This window comes from Sinohyriopsis cumingii, chromosome 6 (genome assembly GCF_028554795.1).
Source record: "Sinohyriopsis cumingii isolate HCF-2022 chromosome 6, ASM2855479v2, whole genome shotgun sequence".
In the NCBI taxonomy this organism is placed as follows: Eukaryota; Metazoa; Mollusca; class Bivalvia; order Unionida; family Unionidae; genus Sinohyriopsis; species Sinohyriopsis cumingii.
Window position 1 is genome coordinate 97,576,554 of NC_142966.1, and position 22,579 is coordinate 97,599,132.

A 22,579-nucleotide genomic window follows, 5' to 3' on the forward strand; every position below is an offset into this window, starting at 1 on the left:
ACTAAAGAGAGAGAGAGAGAGAGAGAGAGACAGAGAGAGAGAGAGAGATGTCGGGATTTCACATTCAATCCAAAAGAAGGGACATCTTTATTTATACAAAAACACAGCTGAGACAATCGACGTACACATGCCTAACATAAAACGTACCTATGTTCAAACATATAAGTTCATCTCCAATATCATAGTTACTATCCTTGTCACAAAATATATTGCCCCTATAAAAGTATTGATGTCTTCATCAACTACATGTACAGATGTGTATCATCGTCTAAATATGGTGTAATTCTTATCCTGAGATTAGCAGTAGAAGTTATGAAAATATTGACATTCTAAGTATAGGAAATATTTGTAATTTTGACCATCTTCCCAGGAACAAAGAATACTCTGAAACAGTTGTTCCTGTTTTAATCCTTGAAATGAAATTTATTATTCTACGCTTGAGCTACACAAAAACACTTTAACACAATTAATATTCCTAGATAACCATATAATAGCAAAACCACATACGCAAAATGGGCTTCTTATTATTGGGTGCAAAAGTAAATATATTTCTATCATGTAAAAGTGCCATTTTTTATATATCTTTCATATGATACACACACAGATATATATATATATATATATATATATATATATATATATATATATATATATATATATATGCAACAAACACTCAATACTCCTTGAAATATAATTGCCAATATAAGCATACGGTTTATATATGTCTTGAATGAACCTATTTAATATTTTATTTCGTTTTCTTTTGTTCTTGTTTCCTATAACGAAAGAAGTACACATTTAATAAAAGGTTTAAGATGGAATCTTTATGCTTAAACAATAATTTGCCTTGGAGCAAATGAGATTTCTAAACAATTTTGTAGCAGTAATCAACCAAACAATGGTGCGATTTATACGGTGCTCTACAAATTTTGGTCCACAGCATTATCCCCCCCCCCCCCGAAATATCCGAATACCTACAACTGGTTTCAAGCAGACTATCGCATCGCGCATGCTTATATTTTATATATACTTTGAATAGGCCCCCATAACATAGCACGATTGCTACTAGTCAACATTAATTACTGAACATTTACAAAGGTTATAATGTATTGTTTCCCTTTGTAATTATACATACTGTATCAGCGATTATGCAGAAATCATTAGCATAAAGACAAAACATGATTTAAATACAACCTTCATTCACAAAAAATGCCTTTACTGTCATGGTCTTTTAAAATAGAAATTAGATTGTTCAAACAAAAAGACTGAATCATTTTCATTTTATATCTTGTTAATCCACCTTTATAAAAATAGATTTATTGAAATAGAATATAAAATGAAACAAAGTGAATGAGATATAAAAAAAAATAGCTTGCAGCTAATAAACTCTGAGAATATCCTAAATTATACTATTAATTTCTCACTAATCCGGAAATTGTCCAAAGGTATTGAGAATTCCAATTTTTGTGCTACCGTGCTTGTACCACTGTAGAATCACAGTTCTAATCCCAAATGACTTTACATCACTGTAATGCCGTGAACGTAGAATGTCATCGAAATCCTTGAAGGTTTCAAAACGCCAAAAAAATGAATTAAATGTTCAATTTCGTAAATAAATCTTCAATACTGAATATTTAAATTAAAGATATTACTCTATACTAAATTCAAGGAATAAATATTATAAATAAATCACTATTTTTAACGACTCTTACAAAACTGAGCATAAATGAAGAATATAATAAGTAGTGCGTATTATCATAATATAGCTCCTACATAGGCAACTAATCAACATAATCTGATTCGCTAAATGATTCCGAAAACAAAAAATGATACTATTGCAAAATAGCTCAAACAGTCACATTCTGATCTTCTCAAACTATTTAACTAATCTACAGTTGGGGCGTGCATGATCGCTCTATAGGTCAAGTCCACTTCTAATTTCACGTGATGTTTATGCGACCAATATTCATATTAATGGTAGGCGTACTTGACCCAAATAGTTGTTGGCTTGACCTGGCTATCGGGCTTTTTATGAATGTGATTCTTACAACATAGTGTACATAACTTTAGAATAGAACTAGCCAGCCTCTGCGTAAAGCAATTAAAATGTAAATATCGTAAACCCGATTAAGGTAAATAAAAATATATTATAAATTAAACAGATTATACAGACATTACAAATACCCGAAACATATCACTAATTAATACGTCAGGTTTATTATTTCTCACACAGTCATCGTATTTGGACGAGTCATCCGTGCAAGAAAAACATGTTTGTTTCTATTCCGGCCCATGTATGACATGATAAGCATTGCTTCTACAGGATCCCGATGTGCTGACTGGTTTAGGAAATTCATCCGATTAGTCAAATTAGAATATTTACTTACTTCATCATCTATAACCACGTGTACTTCGCTTTCTTCCATATAATTAATTCCCTTATCATGTTCCCGGCAATCTCTTTTAGCGTATTCAATAGTGGCTTTATTATATTTGGCTCCCAAAAGGGGCTGTTCTGTCACACCTTGCATAATTATTAGAACGGTTTGTTGCATTGCAGACTCAGTATTTCATTTCGTTATAGAGGCGACTACAGTTCCTTCGACATCAGTTTCTTGTAATAAATCAGTTGTCGAGCCTTGATTGTCTTCTGTCGATCTTGTGTCGTTCACAAAGACTGAATCTAAAGGGTACTTTAAATTATCTTTTTCTTTGGGTACATCTATAGCATTGTTTTCATGCTTATAGATGTCATGTGATAGCTGGTCCTCATTGTCACCTCTCCTCGCATGACAGATAGCACTGATCTCCTCCATTCCATTTAGATTTGATTGTCCTTGCCGACACATTTCGTTTTTTTCTACATAAGTTGTTTTCAGATCATATATGGTCTTGTCCGTTTTTGCGGCTCTATTGAAAGTTTGTGTCTCAGACATTTGTCCTGAAACTTCTTTGAACTGTTCCACATCATTATAATTTCCTTTACACTGAGCTTCATTTTCTATCATAGCAGTAATAATGTGACCCTTGCATTGTGCTATGCCCACGGCGTCGGTATATTTCTGGCGCATAGCTACATCTTCATCAGTAGGTTCTATTTTTTCGTGATCCCCAAAGCCTAATTGCTCAGATTTGCCCTTATTTCCATCAGCAGTATCTTCCATTTTAATCGGAAGTAGGCTACTATCAACACTTTCCATATTCTCTGGGTTTGTTTCTTTTGCTATAAATGGATCTTTTATTGGGTAGTCACTATCTAGTTTCGTCGTATTCTCAATATTGGTATGATACCCCTGCATGTGATCGACTTCGAGTAGCGAAGGACTTGCAGGGTTCACTTTTGTATTCCCTTTTTGCTCTTCTCTGTCTTCACCTTGTGCAACACCTTGTTTCATCAATGGGCCATTTTTATGAAGACACAGTACTGGCCACACAACAAAAGAAACGTTGTTCCCCCTTCTAGTATATGCCACATATTTAGTTTTGTCGAACAAAGTTTCTTTGTCGCAGACTATATACATCGGCGGGTCCTTGATGCACATCAACCAGCATATCCTGATACATTCTTCTATAAAACTGCCACAAAGATCAATCTCTGATTCACCAATCAATGATATAAGCTTTGCCATTATTTCCTATGAACAAATAGAAAACGAAATGAACTTGCAATAACATACAGACAAAACTATACAATAAAGAGAAATCAAATTTAATGACTGATCCTAGTTGAAGTGACAGTCAAAGATGGACACAACGTCTTCCTTAAAATCGTATGAAACCTTAACTAGTAAACATACTCAGGAGATGTAATATTTCTTCCATGAATTATGTGAAATAATTACTACCTCTACCTTTTTCGTCTCCATGTTATGAAATATCTAATGAACACAAACACGTTGCTAATAAGACTGCAAAATGTCACGGTGTTACGATTACATAAGAAAAGTTTCTTCCTATCATTGACGCCTAGGTTAGTTAAGATACAAAAATTACAATTGAATCAATGTGTTTTGTAAATGTTGCAAGTTCATAATGGCAGCGTAGATACCGTTTATTGGGATTTACACTGATGAGGGTACATGCTATATTTTGTGATTCCTTTTTCAGATGAACATAATACAATTAAGTAGGGATTTTGCTTGAGTAAAGGTGAATTATTTTGATGCTTGCTTGATACCTCTTCAATGTTTGTCGGTGCAGCTTTGAAGTTTTTAGTACGGTAATATTTCAATTTATGAAGAGTTTCCTGGATTAATGCATCAAGAGCCTTATCAGGGTCCTACAAAAGAAAGAAACACATACTTACATAATGGAAAGAGAACATGGGCAAAAGAAATACACATAAACTCAAATTCATCTTCTATTGTTACGCCCCTATCTAATTTATATTACGTTTAATATGTTTAGGGCCACTAGTTCTGAGACAACATAATGCATTTAAAATAGTAACATAAACATGTTTTCTGCTACGTCTAATGAATATTGTAAAAGTTGCAATATTTCAATAGCCAATACGTTGAAATTCGGAAATTTGCTCTTTTGTCACATCAACTGTGATCCAAAAATTAGACATCGACGTACCAATTATAGACTTACCCCATCCGACTTTCCTGCAAAAACGAACATACTGTCTTTGGCATCTGTCAAGATGGTTCGGGATCGATCAAGACATATATTATATGACGTCTGGAAAAATACAGTACGTACAATTATATGCAATGTTGTAACAAATAGTAAACAATTTAGTAAGGTTAATTCAGAAAAATGTTTTCCCTTTTGAACAACATTGGCAGAAAAATAGAATAATGTGCTTACGTTGGCTGACAAATATATTAAAGTATTGACGTGAACAAAGTGATTTTTTTTCAGCAAATGATATCAAATTCTGCCTGCATTTAAACTCTTGCATACATATCACTAATACATATTTTTAACATCTTCTAGCATTGCGAACATTAAACGATGATTGGGAATACAGGGTATCAACTTTAAAGAATGTGCAAGGTTTGTATCAAATTTAATGGCTGTGACAACGTGCATGATACTTGCATAAGTCATGCGCCTAAACTGAGAGTGGTAAATACCATAATATGATTCTGACTGTATCATGAACAACAAAAATGGCCTTACCTTCACAATCTGTAAAAGGATATGGATGGATTCTTCCTCAGTTTTTTTGAGAACATTAACTAAATCCTGATAGCATTCAGTCCACTGGTTGTCGTAGAGCTCCGAAAACTGTTCAGCTATCTTGTCTGGCCGATTCTGATCGCTGAGGTCGACAATATTTGGATTTCCCTCTGTCAGCTGCATAGATGCCATTTCACTTAACCTATTAAAGTACAAAACAAAATTAATGAAACATATACATTTCCTTATATCAGGTTTAGGAATAATAGCCTAAGATGCCACTGAAGATAATAATGTCGGTAGTTGTAATGAACGTGTGGTTCGTTGTCTTGCGTACGTGGTAGTGGTTGTACAAATAGTAGCAGCCGCGTTGGAACGTACAGCGGTAAAATCAATAGTTTGAACAGTGATGGAAGCCGCAGAGTTGTAAAGGATAATATTTGCAATAATAGTATAATATGTGATAGTAACTGTAGTAGTAAAAGTAATGATAACAAAGTTTACACAGGAGCATCCCTGTTGGCAATATAGGTGTAGGTAGTAATAGCAGTACTATTTGTCATATTGTTAGTAGCAGTAGCCGGTTTTGCTGTTAGTTTGTCGATGTTGTAGTTGTTCCTGATATTCTTCTAGTAAATTTAGTCGTAATTATATTATTTTAAATATATTTGGAGGAAATGGAAGAGACGTAGAGAGCTAGGGTAAGTAGTCGTCATTTAGATACAGGGAAAATGTGAATACACTAAACTTAATAGCAATAGCTTGCGAAAGAACATCATGTTAAATGATTGTAGTGGCAGTAGTCGTCGTTTTTGTTGCAGGGTTAATAATAGTGAGATGGATGTAGGAAAAGTTGTTGTAGTTGCAATAGTAGTAAAAATAAACTTGGAGAAACAATCTGAATTACTTTGTTCGCAATTAACTGCAATATTTTACCAAATCGTTTACATGCTGCTCTTTTGCATTGTCTCGATAGATCTTCATTACTGTATAAAAGTTTTAACATATTGATTTTTTTCTTATAAAGTATATTAAAATTATAAAATGCAAATCAACTCGAAGGGCCTGATAAATTTTAAACATGGATAGCAAAGCGTTGCAGCAGTGTATTCAGGTGTATATAAATCAATTGTCCTTAATTTTCTACTGTGCTAATGAACATCATTGTAACAGTATATCATGTTTACTCACTTATTTTAAATGCAAACTTGAAACCAGCATATCAAACGTGAGCATAGGTTATGTTGTTTCTTTGTAAGTAAGCAAATTAGAAACGACTGGAATGTTTATTACAACCATCATTTTCAGCATTTCACAATTCACAACTATCTGTTCTGTGATCCAATGTAAAGGCAAAGCAAAGAGACGATATTCAATAAACATCGTATTCCGGTGCAGTCTTCAATAATATTTCATCGAATGCAATCAACATATTTTAATAGTCAACACATATCTAGTAAACGTCAGAGAAAAGTATTCAAAATTTTCTTAAGAACTACAACACAATGTAATAACAGCAGATTGGTCAAATTAATGTAGCAATATCAAACACAGCGTTCACAACAGCCAGAAAAACGGCAAGATAAGATCTAAATGTTCCCAGAATCTCAGTCGTAGTAGTATTATAAATGACGCATCTAGGAATGATTGCGTATTTCTTTATTTTAATGTAGGCTATGCTTAGATATAAAAAATGGTATTGTACAATCTCCCGTTGAGTTGTTCAATTGATATTCATTAGTGAATACATACATTCATACAATATACATACATACGTACGTACGTACGTACCTACCTACATACCTACATACATACATACATACATACATACTTACATACATACATACATGCATACATACATACATACATACATACATACATACATACATACACACGAACGTAATGAAACTATATATCATGCCTGTTGGTAAAGTTATGGTATGCAAACTCTGTGGAAAAGAGACTGAAGACAGAGCGAAACATCTTATTTTAGGCTGCGAAATGCTGCTTGAGGAACGAAACGTTTTCTTTGAGAGAGTGATTGACTCTTTAGAAGTGAGAGACGGGGTTAACTTATTCAATCAAGAAGACGATATATTGTTGGAGACACTTCTTGGAAGCAGGGTTGACTGCATGTCGTCTATTGACGATGACGTATCAGATAGGCTCATGTTGGTGACCGCAAACAGCATAGCTTCATTCTACAATAAAATGTGTGCCCTACTATCAACTAACATGCCCTAACATGATATTAAAAGTAAGTAGTAAATTAACATTAAATATAAACAATTAAAGGCCAAAGTCTTCTTGTCAAATCCGCAAATTTTGTTGTATGACAGCTGTTTGTGTGTGTGTTTATGTATTTGTTTATGTATTTGTTTATGTTTATTTCCAAGAGATTTTTATGTGGTTTTCTGTATTTATATATCTCATTTTGTAAATGCATTAGTTGACGATGTATATATCATGCTTGCGTTCTCGTCTATGATGTGTCTCATAATCCTATGATATGTATAATATGTATCTTAGCAACCTGATATACTCTTTGTTGAAGAGGTAATTAAGTCATTTAGACAGTTAGTCATAGATAAATGCATGCACGCACGAATACGCGCAAACAAGTATATATATGCATAAATACATGCGTCATATGAAGAAAAAAAAAAACTACATATAGAATTACACTATTATAAGTTTTTCATTTCATTTTCGTTACTATCTCGAACTTAATGTTAAGCACATAGCACTATAGACGTATTAACTTTCGAAATATTATCATCATCAAGCAACTGTTAAAAGATTAGTGCCTTGCTCCGCCAAATGGCTGCAGATTTGCATAATTGCAGGCATTGAGATATTTCGTTTTGTCAATACGGTAGCTGACACAGTATTACTATTGTATTTTTGTCAATTTTCTGTTTTATTTTATGATCTTGTATTATCATGAATTTGTTTATTCTGATGTAATCTCTTTTTACAGAGGAAATAAAGTCAGTCAGTCAGTCAGTCAGTCAGTCATACATACATACATACATACATACATACATGCACACACACGAACGTACGTAAATATTACACGAACATACATATATACATATCTGCATACATATATACAACCATACAGTCATAAAATAAATAGTTTGGCACGAAGTATAAAAATATTTTTGACAAAATGCAACACATGGAACGGTCACCAAAAAATTATATTTCAATGGAATATATTTAAATTAATAATTATTCTGGAACTGCGGTCATTTGCAACATTGAGATTTCGTTATAAAGAAATAATAAGCCACCTTGTACGTAATTCATTGCAATCACTTCGCAGCCTCCTAAGTTCCTGCTCTTGTTCGTCCAATTTACTCTTCATTTCATCATGGCTTACTCTAAAAATAGAAATACATTGGAATAACCTAACAGTAAGAAGCAATTGGATACCATGCTGATTAACGATAATAATAGGCCAAGGGATATCTTTAACTAGAAATGAGTATTTATAACAAGTAATGGCTCTGTATTGTGCTAATTAGTGACTTATTAAGTATACATGCATATAAGTGTGCTTGTAGGCATGTATATGCTACTTTATATGATTAATTGTTGTCTGAGAGCAATAACGCGTTTGATAATTATTTGCCGTGGTTGTGTTTGATGCATTAACTTAAACAGAGAAGTTGTGCGATAAGCAAGGGCTTTTTAATGGGTGCTGCAGTGGCCAACGGTTTAATTACTATATATTTCAGATCTCCGTTATTAAGGACAGTTCATGTCCTTGTCCTACATTGATTGCAAAAGTCCATAGCTTTGCGATTTATCGCTCTGTCTGATCAGGTTCTTTCTATTGCTGCTCATTGCGTCCAGAACAAATTAAAGATATCAGTATGAACCACTGCAGTCGATCGTGTTCTTTAACCAGTGTTCTGGATTAAAGGTTACTAGAAGATATATCTTGTTGCAAGCAGACCCCTACAGTTTTAGTATGACGCATGCATACTTGTTTGTTGAATTGCTTTTCTGTATGCATATATACATGCTTCTGCGTATGTATGTTTTGGAAATAATGTTTGGAAAGTAAGTCTGATCAATATATACAATTCATCATCCGCATATAACTTAATTAAATATATTTCAACACAGGGAACGTATTACAAAATATACAAAATATGACTAGAGATATAAGCGTAAACATCAAATGATGTACTTCTTTCATCTATTATTGTTACCAATTCGCCGTGTTGGAAAAAGTACGTTCCATACGTCATGAATGTATGGAAGCTTGCATGGAAGTATTCAAAATAATGAACTGATTATACCTAGACTGGTTAGCTGAGAGTGTGCTTAAATCTGTGAGCATTATTCGAAAGCATGTGAAGTATTTTCTGAGAAAATGAATTGTATATCATTCCATTCTTCCACTGAAGGACAATGTACCATTCCACTTTTGGCGAATACCATAACTGTAATTTAAATCACTGCTAAGCGTGTATTGTCTGATGCAAGTACGAAACAATGGCGGAATGAATTGAAAAGATCTACAAAATCATTTTGAAATCATCTTCAGTGCTAGCAGATCGACATCATCATTGTTAACATAAAAAGTAACCAGTTGGACATAACTGATTTAGATTAATCGATCTTCTCAAAAAATGATATGAAATGTGTTATGACATCCCTGGTGATTCTACGGTGAGGATCCATGGATGAAGAAAGACAAAAGATAAAAAAGGAAAACCAAAACAAACAACAAAAAAAGCAACAAAATAAACATAGAAAACAAGCAAAAAACAGCACTCTAGAAACTTCATTAACATAAAATGATTGTGGCAGCTTTACGGTTTCCTTACAAAACAAAACATCAACAGATATGTTTGCTCTAGATTCAGCATTCTTGCGGATCGTATATCAATCACTTGACTCTCCAAATGATTTTGTATTCGATGGGTATAATAATAATAATAATAATAATAATAATAATAAAAATGAGGACTTTGTATAGCGCATAATCTTTAGAAGCTCTAAGCGCTTTATAACATTAGACAACATCTATAAGATAATTTAAAAAATCCATATAATAATACCATTACAAAAACAAACACCATGAAATTAGAAAAACATTAAAAAATAATAAACAAGCTGAGAATATTTAAGGTTGGAAACATTATTATGTCTTTAATTTTGTTCTTGCAGTCAAAATAAGTGAGTTTTGAGAGCCCTCTTGAATGTGATCAATGTGTCTTTGTGTTTAAGTTCAGTGGGCAATTAAGTCCACGTTGCTGGGCCCTGGTATGCCAAAAAAGGCTGTCCGTATGACTTTGTTTTCATAGTGGGAATAATGAGTATACGATTGTCAGAAGAGGGGCGTAAGTATCTTGCTGGTGTGTACACATGGGTGAGATCAGATAGGTATGTTGGACTAGAGTCCAGTATAAACATGCACAGATGCAGTTTCAATAAAGATACAAGCATATATATAAACGGCTCTGTACAACAGACCAATGTCAGTCGTATGATATTTTAAAATGAAGGAAATGACTGAATTCAGTTTCATTTTAATAAATCATTTGCGTTAAAATACTATTTATTGTACTGTATAAAATGTGTATAAATACATAAATGTAACTTTGCCATTTATTTGTGTATCATTGTTATTTCTCGCCCTTGGTCTCTATCTCTCTGTTTATTAAGAATAATTTAATTTGCACGCATTCTAGCCACGAACATGTTATTGATAAATGAAGTTTATTGATTGCAGAGGTGGATCAATAAATAGTGTATAGTATTGTTCGGGGTGGTGTTAGGTTAGGAAGTAGGTACTGGGTCGGTGGGTACTCAGAGTGACAAACCCCCAGAAGATCCTTCATTGAGGCACTGCCAGAGCACACGTTTATCCAGACATCTAATATAGAAGTCACAGCAGCCACCTTGTACATCTTGTTATCATTACTTCTTCTGAACGGGAAGACATATCAATAAGAGGTTTTCATCAAACAATTGTACATCTTGTTTATGACGCCTAGTTGTTCCTAAATAAAAAAAACGCAGATTTAACTCCGAATATAGCGGCCGCTTCGAAGATATTGAATATTTTATTATCGCAACTCCCTTTAACGTAAGATCAATTCAACCTTGGGTTCACATTATCAGAAGACTTCTAATGGTGTCTAGTTAAATGTGAGCGAAAATAACTCTGCTTGAAAATCCGATATTGCAACCAATATTGTTTTATCTCTACTCATAGTAAATATATGTTCATATCAACATGGGTCTTCGCTGTATGACTTGTTATGATGAACCCAAACAAACGTTGTGCGGACTCGACGTAAGTGTATTGCCGCCAGGGCAGCAATCATTAAAATAGTGTTATCACTATTCCTGAATGGAAATTGACATGCACGAGAGGTTTTCAATTCTACTTCTGTCATCTAGCTGGATCAATATAACATTTTCTGGTCAAGTGTAAAAGTAATGCTGCCACGGCGCCATATTAAAAATCTTAATATCGCGCTCATCATGAGCAGAAAAGCATTGAGACATAGGGAGTTTCCAAGAAGATGCGAGGCTGATCTTAAATATGCATGTTTTCATTTTGACCTCAAGGCTGCAACAATGAACATACTGAAACTTTTGTCACTAATCCGTATAAATGAATCGGAATATTAGCATAAGGTCTACGCAAAAAGGTATTTTAATGATGTATCATTAGTCCGTAAAGAAAATAGTGCCTATCCTACAATGAGGATGCCACGGCGTATAATCTAGAAATAGTATGGTCAAGTAATATAACACATAGCTTCAGCACTCAGCAGTTAAAACAAGATTCCTTTAAATTCATTTCTGACAGTAGCGTGTCAGTTCTTAGAAGGTATGAGTATGGGGTTTTCTTTTGGTATTTCTTTTACGAGGTATATAATAGGAGCACGCAGGATCTGAAATCAGTCTATAGATCGTTCTTCACTCTGTAATGAGGATAATGGGTAGGCGGTTTCAACATTGGGAGGCCGCCTAAACTCTCGTGTCGGCCTTGTGCAAGCTGTAGAAAAAATCTGGAGTGAGTCGAGCACCATATTCAGGTCGTGCCGTATGGGGGTCCCGAGGAAATCTTGGAAGACATTCTCGTACACACCGTCTGGATGGGGTGGCGGTTGAACGGCAGTCTGCTCCTGGATGGCTGATAGGCGGACATCGTTTCAGTGAATGAGCCAGTAGGTCAATGGCTATAAAGAGTAGATTAGTCTCCGGATTTAATTTCTCTGATTAAAATCGATGTGTCAAAGATCTATGGTCGCTCATGTGTATTAGGTACTTGAGCTTCTGCTGACAGATAACGATAATCTGAATGATCATCTCCTAATCAGCGTTGGGACCCTATTAGCCTTTAGAAGCAGCATATCGGCTCTTCCCGGACACTAATTCAAAGGTCTTTGCTAGCACGCCAGGCTCCAAATTCACCGTTGATGCTGTGCCGGTTACGCGAGGCAGGCTTTTGTCAGATGAGCATCGTTTTCTCTCTTAGTCGAAGGCTTTCTATTGAATCTATCAACGACATGCGGGATATCTATCTGCGTTTGCGCGGCTGTGAAGGCTCTTCGTACTATTCCTCCAATGGCTTTTGCAAGATCTTGTTTTAAGGAGCTGGTGCAGTCAGTAGGATGAGATAAGATGGGAATTAGGCTCTGGGGGCAAAATGAGCTTGATCACCATTCTTGCCACCTTATCAGCCAGGGTGGATACTTTCCTGTGGATGAACCTGTCCTCCGAAGAATGTTCCGCTTATCTGCTCAGGGATGAGTCGAGCCAGATGTGATTTGAGTTACAGTTACTTCTTCATGTCCTCCATGATGACCTTTTGCCCGGAGAAAAGTATGGAAGTTGGTGAGTGCAGTGAGTGCAGCTGTCCGTTTGGTGTGCGCAAACGTTTCTGATGGATTGCGCAAGGATTGTGTATTTCTGCATCTCTTTTGCAAGCATCCTTTCAGTGTACTCATCTTGGCCAGCTTAAGAGCATTTTCTTTTTCTCTAATGTTAAGTCGCGTCCTGACAACACCACTTCCTTCCAGCCAGGGAGGGAGACCGCATGAGGCCAATTTGCCGTCCATATCTTTATTATTCTGAGGACTGTGATCATTAAACATTTTAGTCTCTGTGGTCGTCCTTACCCTGTATTCAGACAAGGGCTGCAGAACTGTACTTATGTCTTCAGGCAAACTGTCCAACTCTTCTGCCCTCACAACAGCCCCCTCTTTTCGTGGATGATCTGCTTCACACCTTTGAGCATCTAATGAGTATGAAACTCGGCTAATTTCACGACATATCGAGTTGAGTAATTGGCAGAATTTTGATACGACCTGGTCTGAAGTTTTTTCTTGCTCTCAGGCATTAAGTACATCGTCATCATGTCTTTAGCGCTATCCCTGTTAACACACAGCATACTTCACGCACTGCTCGTATCGGTTAAAAGACATTTCCGTTTTTTTTTTCGACCAGGAATTTAAATTCGCCCATGCCATGTCATAACAGCACCCAAAACGTGGCGGAACATATGCTTGTTAAGTCTGTTGTAATGAGTCCGTATTAGGGGCTTGGTTGTCCCTAGTCCATTGGACGCCACGAGCTAAATAATATCACACGTTATATTTGTGAATCAATCAAGTTCAACGTTTCCTTACATGTAAAACTATATTAATTATCTGATAACTTCATATGGCATTGCAACCATAAAATAGCCAGGAAAGGTTTGAAACATGAATATTAACATTTCAATACATTCATGCAAGAATCCGACCATATAAATATCAGCTTGATTATATTTATATGGTCGATTTCTTCCTTGAATACGTTGACATGTGTGGACGTTTAGCCAGTTGGAAACGAATAGGGATATAAAAAAGATAAACACGAAGTTGAATACAAATGATCTGGTTCGAAACAATTTGCTGTATCGACTCACTTACAAATATAAAATATTGTGATGTCACTTGTCCAATTAGATTATTTTAACTTTTAATTAGAATAATTACCCGAATGGTTACATATCCTCATTTGTTTAATATGTTCTCACCTATATTTTCCTCGATCCACATGTTGCTTTCGTTCCTCTCGTTGATAGCCTTCGTGTCCACCGTTCCAAAAGCTGTTCCACGTTCCAAAGCAGTTAGATATTCCACAGCTATTCAACATTTTCAAATATTAACAAAAGAAAAGTAGAACCGTCTAGGGTAAGTCAAAATTACGTCTTCACTAAGGGAATTCACCAATACATATTGGCTGAATTGAGTGTGATTCGAACGCTGTACAAATGTAAGTCATATAACGTTTAGAATATGTTCTTCCTAAAGTTTAACGAATATTTGTTATATAAAGTAAGAAAATATCTAATGTATAGACGTTCAACATATTCAAAATTGATAGTACGTAGCTTTCATCTATACTATAAGTGTAATCTAGTTTCTGTTTCAGTGATGATCTGACGAAGAATATATTTCACTTTGATCATTAGTTGGTACTTTCAACAACTTAGTTGCAATAATGCTACATACTGTTCTGACCCATTGCTACAAGGCCTTATCCCCGTTTGCTAATTGTCCAAATGTAATTTTGTTTTCATATTTCTTTTTTTTAAACTTTCTTTCATTTTCTAAAGGAATAAAATGTTTCGTGGCGATGAACTTGTATGACTGTTTAATGAGTTTATATAATTATGCGTTATTCCGAGTTATAGCAGAAATCTGAAAGCCGCATCCACAAACAAAAGCAAAACTTGCCACACATTCACTTCGTACATGCGTACACGTTCCAGTGTATGTGATAGTTTAAGACTGAAACTTGAGAAAACCAATAATAACATATTGTTAAGACGTATGGTTGTTTCAAGGTTCATATGATGTTGAAAAATTTAATGTGGAATGTCGTTGCTTTAAATACAAATGCACAGACTTCAAATATGGACATATACGGTGCATTTCAACGCTATCATTAAACACATTTATATTTAGAGGAATACGTATATGTAGAATCAAATTTATATTCCAAACAAGTTGGTGCTCACTATTAGCAACACCTAGTGAATGTTTTGCCTTTATATTTTGTTAATTATACAGTGCTCAAATACCACAGGAAAGTAGTGAAAACTCAGTATGCTTTACATTTTTTTATGCTTTTATACACATGTATAGAGTTGTATTCTGAATTATAGTAGAAAAAAAGTTCTTTTGCAAATTCTGTGACTGAGTTAGTAGTATAGGTGTGCCTACACCAGTTCGACTTAATCGTATCGTGTATCTGAATAATGGGATTTGAACTCAATTTGTCGACACTGAAGTGGTTTCATTGCCATGAAAGCAGTAATATATATATATATATATATATATATATATATATATATATATATATATATATATATATATATATATATCTGTGTGTGTATGTGTGTAACGCATGTACGCTGTATTAATGATATAACACGAGATGTATAGATTTTTCATTAAAAGGAAAAGTGGCTTGTAGTAACAGCAGCTTCGTCATCGGTTGACAATAAAGGTTATAGTTGCAACGATGACGACTTAAGATGTGTATTTTGTATTACTGGTATTGCACATCGTCTGATAAACTATTATAAATTGATTGCTGAGTTCTTTATTTACATGATATAAACTACAGTAAGGGGCATGTGAAATTATTTTTGTTATCATTTCAGGTAAACTACAGAAAACATGCATGATTTTTCAGGGAATGTGTACACTGTTTTTCTGGGGATGGCATACATTACTTGAGTGAATCAGGAAACGTGTATAGCTAGAGATTGTGTATTTATTTATTTGTATATGAATGTTTATGTTTGTGTATGTGTCTGTATGTGCATGTTCATGATACTTATAAATACATATATAAGGTGAATTAAGAAGTATTATTAATTGAAGATGAACACTATAGCTGAGCTGAATTATATATCCTATCCCAGCATAGTTTTTTCATGAGAGTTACATTTAAAGAAATCGAAACGTTATATTAGACAGGAAGCGTTTGAGCATGACGATACAGCAGGCATGTGTATACTGACAATATGCATGGGTCCTTTCTTGAATGTGGTAAAATATAAGGGCCATTGGCCAGTCGGAGATGAAACCGGTGAAAATAAAAAGCTGAGGATAAGTAACTTGCTACAAATACTATTGTTACCGACTTAAGAAAGATAAAGGTTTTACTTATCTAATTATATTATTATAATGTTTTCTTTTAACTAATTACCCAAATCTTTAAAATGTTATGTTTTATTTTAAAAGAGTTACCAATTTCTTCGTTGGACCAAAATTTCCTTTTGTTGATGCTCACCACGTTCATCGTTTCCACAGTAGTTGCAATCTCCACAGCAGTTCGACATCCTGCAAAATTAAACAATGATAGAACAGATCAATCTATGGCAAGTCTGGTATACGTCTGCATTATGGAAATTTACCACAATACCTAGTATGGATTCTGTGTGATTGAAAAGCTTTGCAGGTTTAGGTGAACTAACATATTGTTCAGAAGAAATGTTTCGTGACCTTTGCCGAATATTGTCTATATAAAATAAAAAGAATTTATTGACGTAAGAATATTGAATATTGACAGAATATAGTTACAAGCCTAACCAAAAAGGCAATCTGGATTATCTTGTTTGATAAAAGGATATTTAAAGTAAAATAGTGATAATCCAATATGCCTCACTATATATATGTTGTTCTGACTCTAGATCGTAAAATATTTAACATGGATTGTGAAAACAACAATTCAAGAGATTGAACAAGCGATTACAAAATACAAAGGACATTTGTAATAGTGTGAATTAAATTCCCCCAAAACCCTAAATGTATTATCTGGAGTCTAAAAATATTAAGAATGAATTCCAATAGTCTTGAACATCATGATCGAAGAAAATGAAGCAATCCAGAATTTCTTTGAATGAGTTCACAAACATACAACATAATAATAATAATGAGGACTTTGTATAGCGCCTAATCTTTAGAAGGTCTAAGCGCTTTACAACATTAGACAACACCTATAAGATAAGAAACATAATAATATTATTAAAAAAACAAACAACATGAAATTAGAAAAACATAAAAAATATTAAAACATGCTGAGAATATTTCAGTTAGGAAACATTATTACGTATTTAAATTTGTTCTTGCAGTCAAAATAAGTGCGTTTTGAGAGCCCTCTTGAATGTGATCACTGTGTCTTTGTGTCTAAGTTCAGTGGGCAATTCATTCCACGTTGCTGGGCCCTGGTATGCAAAAGAACGCTTGTTTTCATAGTGGGAATAATGAGCATACGATTGTCAGAAGAGGAGCGTTAAGTATATTGCTGGTGTATACACATGGGTGAGATCAGATAAATATGTTGGACTAGAGTCCGACAGTGAAACGTAGCACAGAGAACAAATTTTGTGTTTGATTCTGGATCGAATGCATAGCCAGTGTAGGGTACAGAGCAGCGGGATGTGTGCTCTGATCGTGGTACTCTAAGTATGATCCGAGCAGCTGTGTTTTGAACTTTTTGAAGTTTCTGGAGTAGATATTGAGAGGAACCAGACATAATTGAGTTACAATAGTCCAGACTTGAAAGTACTAATGAACATACAAGTGTTTTAGTGGCATCAACTGAAAGATATTTGCGAATGGAGCTGATGCGTCAAAGCTCAAGATATGCAGCCCTGCATATGTTCATGACATGTTGGTGCAATGTGAGATTACTGTCCAGAATAACACCTAGGTTTCGTACTGATTGTGTGAATGTAATGTTGGCGTTGCTGATATTTATTGTTTGAGGTAAAGGATGTGAATGAAAAAGTCTTTGTGTTATGATCAGAATGGCCTCAGTTTTATCATTATTCGTCTGCAGCTTGTTACATGTATCCATGATTTCACATCAGAAATGCACCTCTCTACACCTTGGATGGTAGCATCAACTTCAGTTGGGTGGCTAGGTTTGTATATTTGGGTGTCATCAGCGTATAATTGGTGAGACACTGGATGATGATCTATGACACTTGAGAGCGACTGAGTGTACAGAATGAAGAGAACAGGTCCAAGAACAGACCCGTGTGGAACACCACAACATAGATCAACTGGGCTGGAGTGTATTCCATTTGCAGATAAAATTTGTGTCCTGTTGACGAAGTAGGACTTGAACCACAGTAAGACTGTATCATGAATGCCAAATATATGCTGGAGACGGTGAAGTAATATATCATGGTCTATTGTGTCAAATGCTGCAGACAAATCAAGGAGGGTGAGAACTGTAGTCATCCCGCTATCCAATGCAGAGAGAATGTCATTAACTACCTTTAGAAGAGTAGTTTCAGTACTGTGGCAAGAGCGATATGCAGATTTACATTGTTAAAAAGACTGTTTGCATTTAAATGACTTACAAGCTGGGATAAAACAACCTTTTCTAAGATTTTTGAAATGAATGGGAGATTAGAAACTGGGCGGTAGTTCTTTAAATCGTTATGGTCTAGTTTTGATTTTTCAGCAGAGGCTTTACAATGGCAGTTTTGAAAAATGATGGGAATTCCCCAGATGAGAGAGAGGTATTAATGACATCAGTTAGTGAAGGCAATACTGGATCTAAGCACTCAAGAAGTGATGATGGAATTGGATCAAGTTCACATGACTTTGGTGCACTCTTCATCACGATTGTACGTACGAAATCCTTATAGACAAGGTCAAATGTTGCTAATGGTTGCCGCTCAAATTCTGTATCCCAACTGTATGGTGACGACGAGTCAATTGAAATTGTGGTGTCAAGCTTATCTCTAACGGTTTGTACTTTGTCACGGAAGAAATTTGCAAACATGTCCGGAAGGTCGACTGGAGAGAAGGTAGTTGGAAGTGGTGTTGATTTGTTCCTTGACATTAGCTTGTTAGTACTCTCGAAGAGCTCTTTGCAGCTGGAACTTACCATGATATTAGTAGTGTAGTGGGCTGATTTCGCTGCATGGACTATATTTATGACATTCTTCTTAGCGACTTCATAGATTTGCTTATGAATAGTGAGTCTGGTGCAAAGCCAGAGCCTCTCAGCTTTACGGCGGTCTCTTTTAGCAGTGCGAAGCTGGTCCCTAACACTGCAATACCATGGAGAACACTTTTGAATTGATACTCTGCACTTGGTAGCTGGGGCATGCTTGTCAAGTAATGAACGCAGACAGCTATCGAGTTGTTCTGCGGTAGGAGGTAAGCAAGTTGTTAGGTTAGCTTGGATGTCGTGCATTAGTTTGGTTCTATTTATCATACGGAGGTTTCTCTTAGTAGCAGATAAAGGTGGAGGGTTAGGAACTGATACGTCAAGATGGCATATAATGCAGAGGTGATCTGATGCAAGGTCATGGGATATCACGGAGGACCGTAGAATGTTCTCATCAGGTCTATAAATAATCCAGTCAAAAATGTGACCATGTGTATAGGTGGGTTGGTTAACTGACTGTTTGAGGTTGAAAACATTAATGGAATCTATGAGTTTTGATGTATTTGAGTTTCCGGGACAGTCAAAGTGAAAGTTGAAATCTCCAAGAATAATCAGGTTGCCACCTATCGAATTTCCATAGTCCAGGAGATTCGGAAACTGCTCCAAAATGAGAGAGTCAGCCAGCTTGTTTTTTTCTACTAGGCAGAGGGTGGTATAGGCAGAAAAAACGGACTGACCTATGCTTTAGTGTGAGTGTGGTTTGGACTAGTTCAAACGATGTGTGGTCGAAATTGAATGTTGTGGTGTAGTTAAGACGTTTTATCATGGAGTTCTTTGTGATGACATCAATTCCACCTCCACGAGAATCACGGGGGAACGAATTGATGGAGTAACCAGTGGGTGTTAGATCCGCACACTTGGGCTCATCGCCTTATGTTTTTAGCCATGTTTCTGTCAAGAAAAATATGTCAACATTTTGGTCGTTGATAAAATTAACTATTTCTGTGCGCTTTTCCGTGGTCCTACTGACTGGGCATTGAATAATGCAATGCGCAGAAGTATTTCTTGGAGAGTGGACACAAAGGTTGACGAATTAATTGGGATTTGAATTAGGTTATCTAAATTAACGGTCGAAATTTTTTTAAATGGTTGTGCCGAAATAAGGGAGATAACTGGAATTCTTCTCCCTCTTCTACGCCGGCCATCTTTGAAACAACGTTTGTTTTTTCGCTTCTGTTTACATTTAGGTAATGATGAATGCAGTCCCAGTTCGTTTAGTCCAGAGCATAATGTAGTGTGGAGAGCCAAGGAGTGAACATTTAAAGCAATTAATGAGGGTCCATCGTAGCATAAACGGGTTGACTGGCGAGTATCACGTGATGGCGGTTTGTTAAAAAAAAGTGGAGCAAAACAGCTGAGAAAAAGTCGAACTATTCTCGTTTACAAAGCAAAGAGATGAAGAAACACATACGAATTTAACAACCAGTACATAATGAACATAATAACGGAGATGAAAACAGGCAACAAGCACAAATATCATGAAAACGGCACTAAAAAACGGAACAGCTTCTTCAAGCCGGTTAAGCGATAGCGGCCATCTTGTAAACAATATAATGTACTATTAGAAAAACATCAATGAGTACTTTAGTAGTTCCACTCAACATTTTAATTAAATAATGGTAGATAACTTTACTTGAAGTATAACTGTTAAGAGTCAGGAAGCGTTCGGAACTTGGAGATACAGAAAGCGTGCGCATATTTAGAATATGGGTGTTGAATGGGTTGGCTGACCTATAGGGGGTACGAATAAATTCTTGAACCAGATGATGTCCCCTTCATGAATTCCCACCCTTACCATAATTTGTCCACCCCCACCCCCCGCCAAGTAAAATATAGGACATAGGCCACTCGCCCATCTTAGTTTAGCTATTATTAACTTTTAAAACGTCACAAATGTACATCGCTATATGTGGGTATGCTTTGGATAAACATACAGTTTTGTGGGCCCTTCGAATTTTGGTACAGGCTTGCTTTGCCCAAATATGCGTGTTTGTGGGGCCTTTGAACCCTGAGAATTGTGGGGGTGGCAGCAGAGCAATATTAGCATTCAGATAAAATATGTCTTCGGATTACTGTATTTGACCATTATTAATATATTTTGTGAAGTACTTGACAGGTAAGGAAAACATTGATTGAATAAACATGAAAGTCCCATAATCAAACTAGATATGAGTTATATTTACAATAGGTTACGTTTCTTCTCATGTTTTTCATATCTCGTTTCAAAATGGCATGTTTGTATTCTGGAGGCTAATTGACCCTTTTTACATTATGGGGACATGTATATGTACTTATATTTAAGTCAGTAATAGATCTTGTAACCGGATTATATAATTATAATATACTGCAAAGAAGTTACCATCACTAACAGGATTATGCCAGTTGTTTCATATTGCCAGGAGGGATAATGTTCAGTGGAGATTGTGTAAGCAGGGGATTGTCAGGATAGGATTTAACCCGAATGCAATATATTTTACGTCCCGAAATATAGAGACTTTTAGCCAGTTGGAAATAAAACGATTAGAAATAAGAAGCTGAGAAAATAATTCGATTCAAATAAAGTTATTATATCCACTCATTTAAGAAAACGAACGATTGTCATTTTATCAAATTATCTTATTTTAATTTTAATGGGAATAATCGTACAAGTCTTTACGGTTATAGTTTAATTTACATGTGTTTACCTATCTGTTTGGGGGTTCCCGTCTTCCATTTGTTCATACATGTTGTGATCAGAGTTTCCTCTTCGAAAACAGTTCCCCATTCTGAAACGTTAACAAATGAAAATTCAAATCTATCAAGAATAAGTACAGAATAAGTCCGCACTATAGGAATATACACACCATCTTGTGCGAATCCTGTGTGATTTATGCGTTTTGCAAGAGTAGATTTTTGAACATTTGGTGTTTTTGTGTGATAAACATAAAAAATGTGTGCATGGCTGCGGTAAATATAAATCAATATATCTTGTAGTAAAATAACAAGCAACTATAAATTGGTCAGTTATCCAAGAGCAATACCCTAACCAGGTAATGTGTGGAACATGTGATCATACACAACGACAATTTTGCAAGTGTTAGAAGCCGGACCTAGTTTCTTTCCGTCGTGTTTATTTTTTATTGTTGTCTTTTTCGATCATTCAATACGGCTGTGCTATACATTTCCATCATTGATATGTGTCTTTTGGGGCCTTATGTACTTACTTGATTCTCATTATTTATGTACTCTTATATTTGAACGCATGAGTTATTTTACATCATAACATATGTTATAGCTGCGTTTGAATATATTAAAACCAGCTGTAATGAGTCGGAAATGATAGATAAGCTGAAGGAACTCTAGCTGTATGCGATAATATGGTCATCATGTTGCATTTAAGAGAGCACGAATCTAACAGATTTTGGGTGCAATCAATCTCTTTCTATCTATCTCTCTTACTAAC

General features: G+C 35.3%; 1 protein-coding gene across 1 annotated transcript; it reads right to left on the reverse strand.

Annotated features, from left to right (window-relative positions):
* Positions 1-68: 68 nt before the first annotated feature.
* Positions 69-21,903, reverse strand: LOC149797514 (uncharacterized). The gene is made up of 8 exons (XM_089962353.1): positions 21,822-21,903; positions 16,416-16,508; positions 14,189-14,296; positions 8,427-8,516; positions 5,131-5,332; positions 4,597-4,686; positions 4,178-4,279; positions 69-3,635 (listed from the first exon to the last, which is right to left on the reverse strand). The coding sequence occupies exons 1-8, from the start codon at positions 21,899-21,901 to the stop codon at positions 2,571-2,573; spliced, it is 1,830 nt and encodes a 609-aa protein (XP_089818479.1). The 5' UTR covers positions 21,902-21,903; the 3' UTR covers positions 69-2,570.
* Positions 21,904-22,579: the final 676 nt, after the last annotated feature.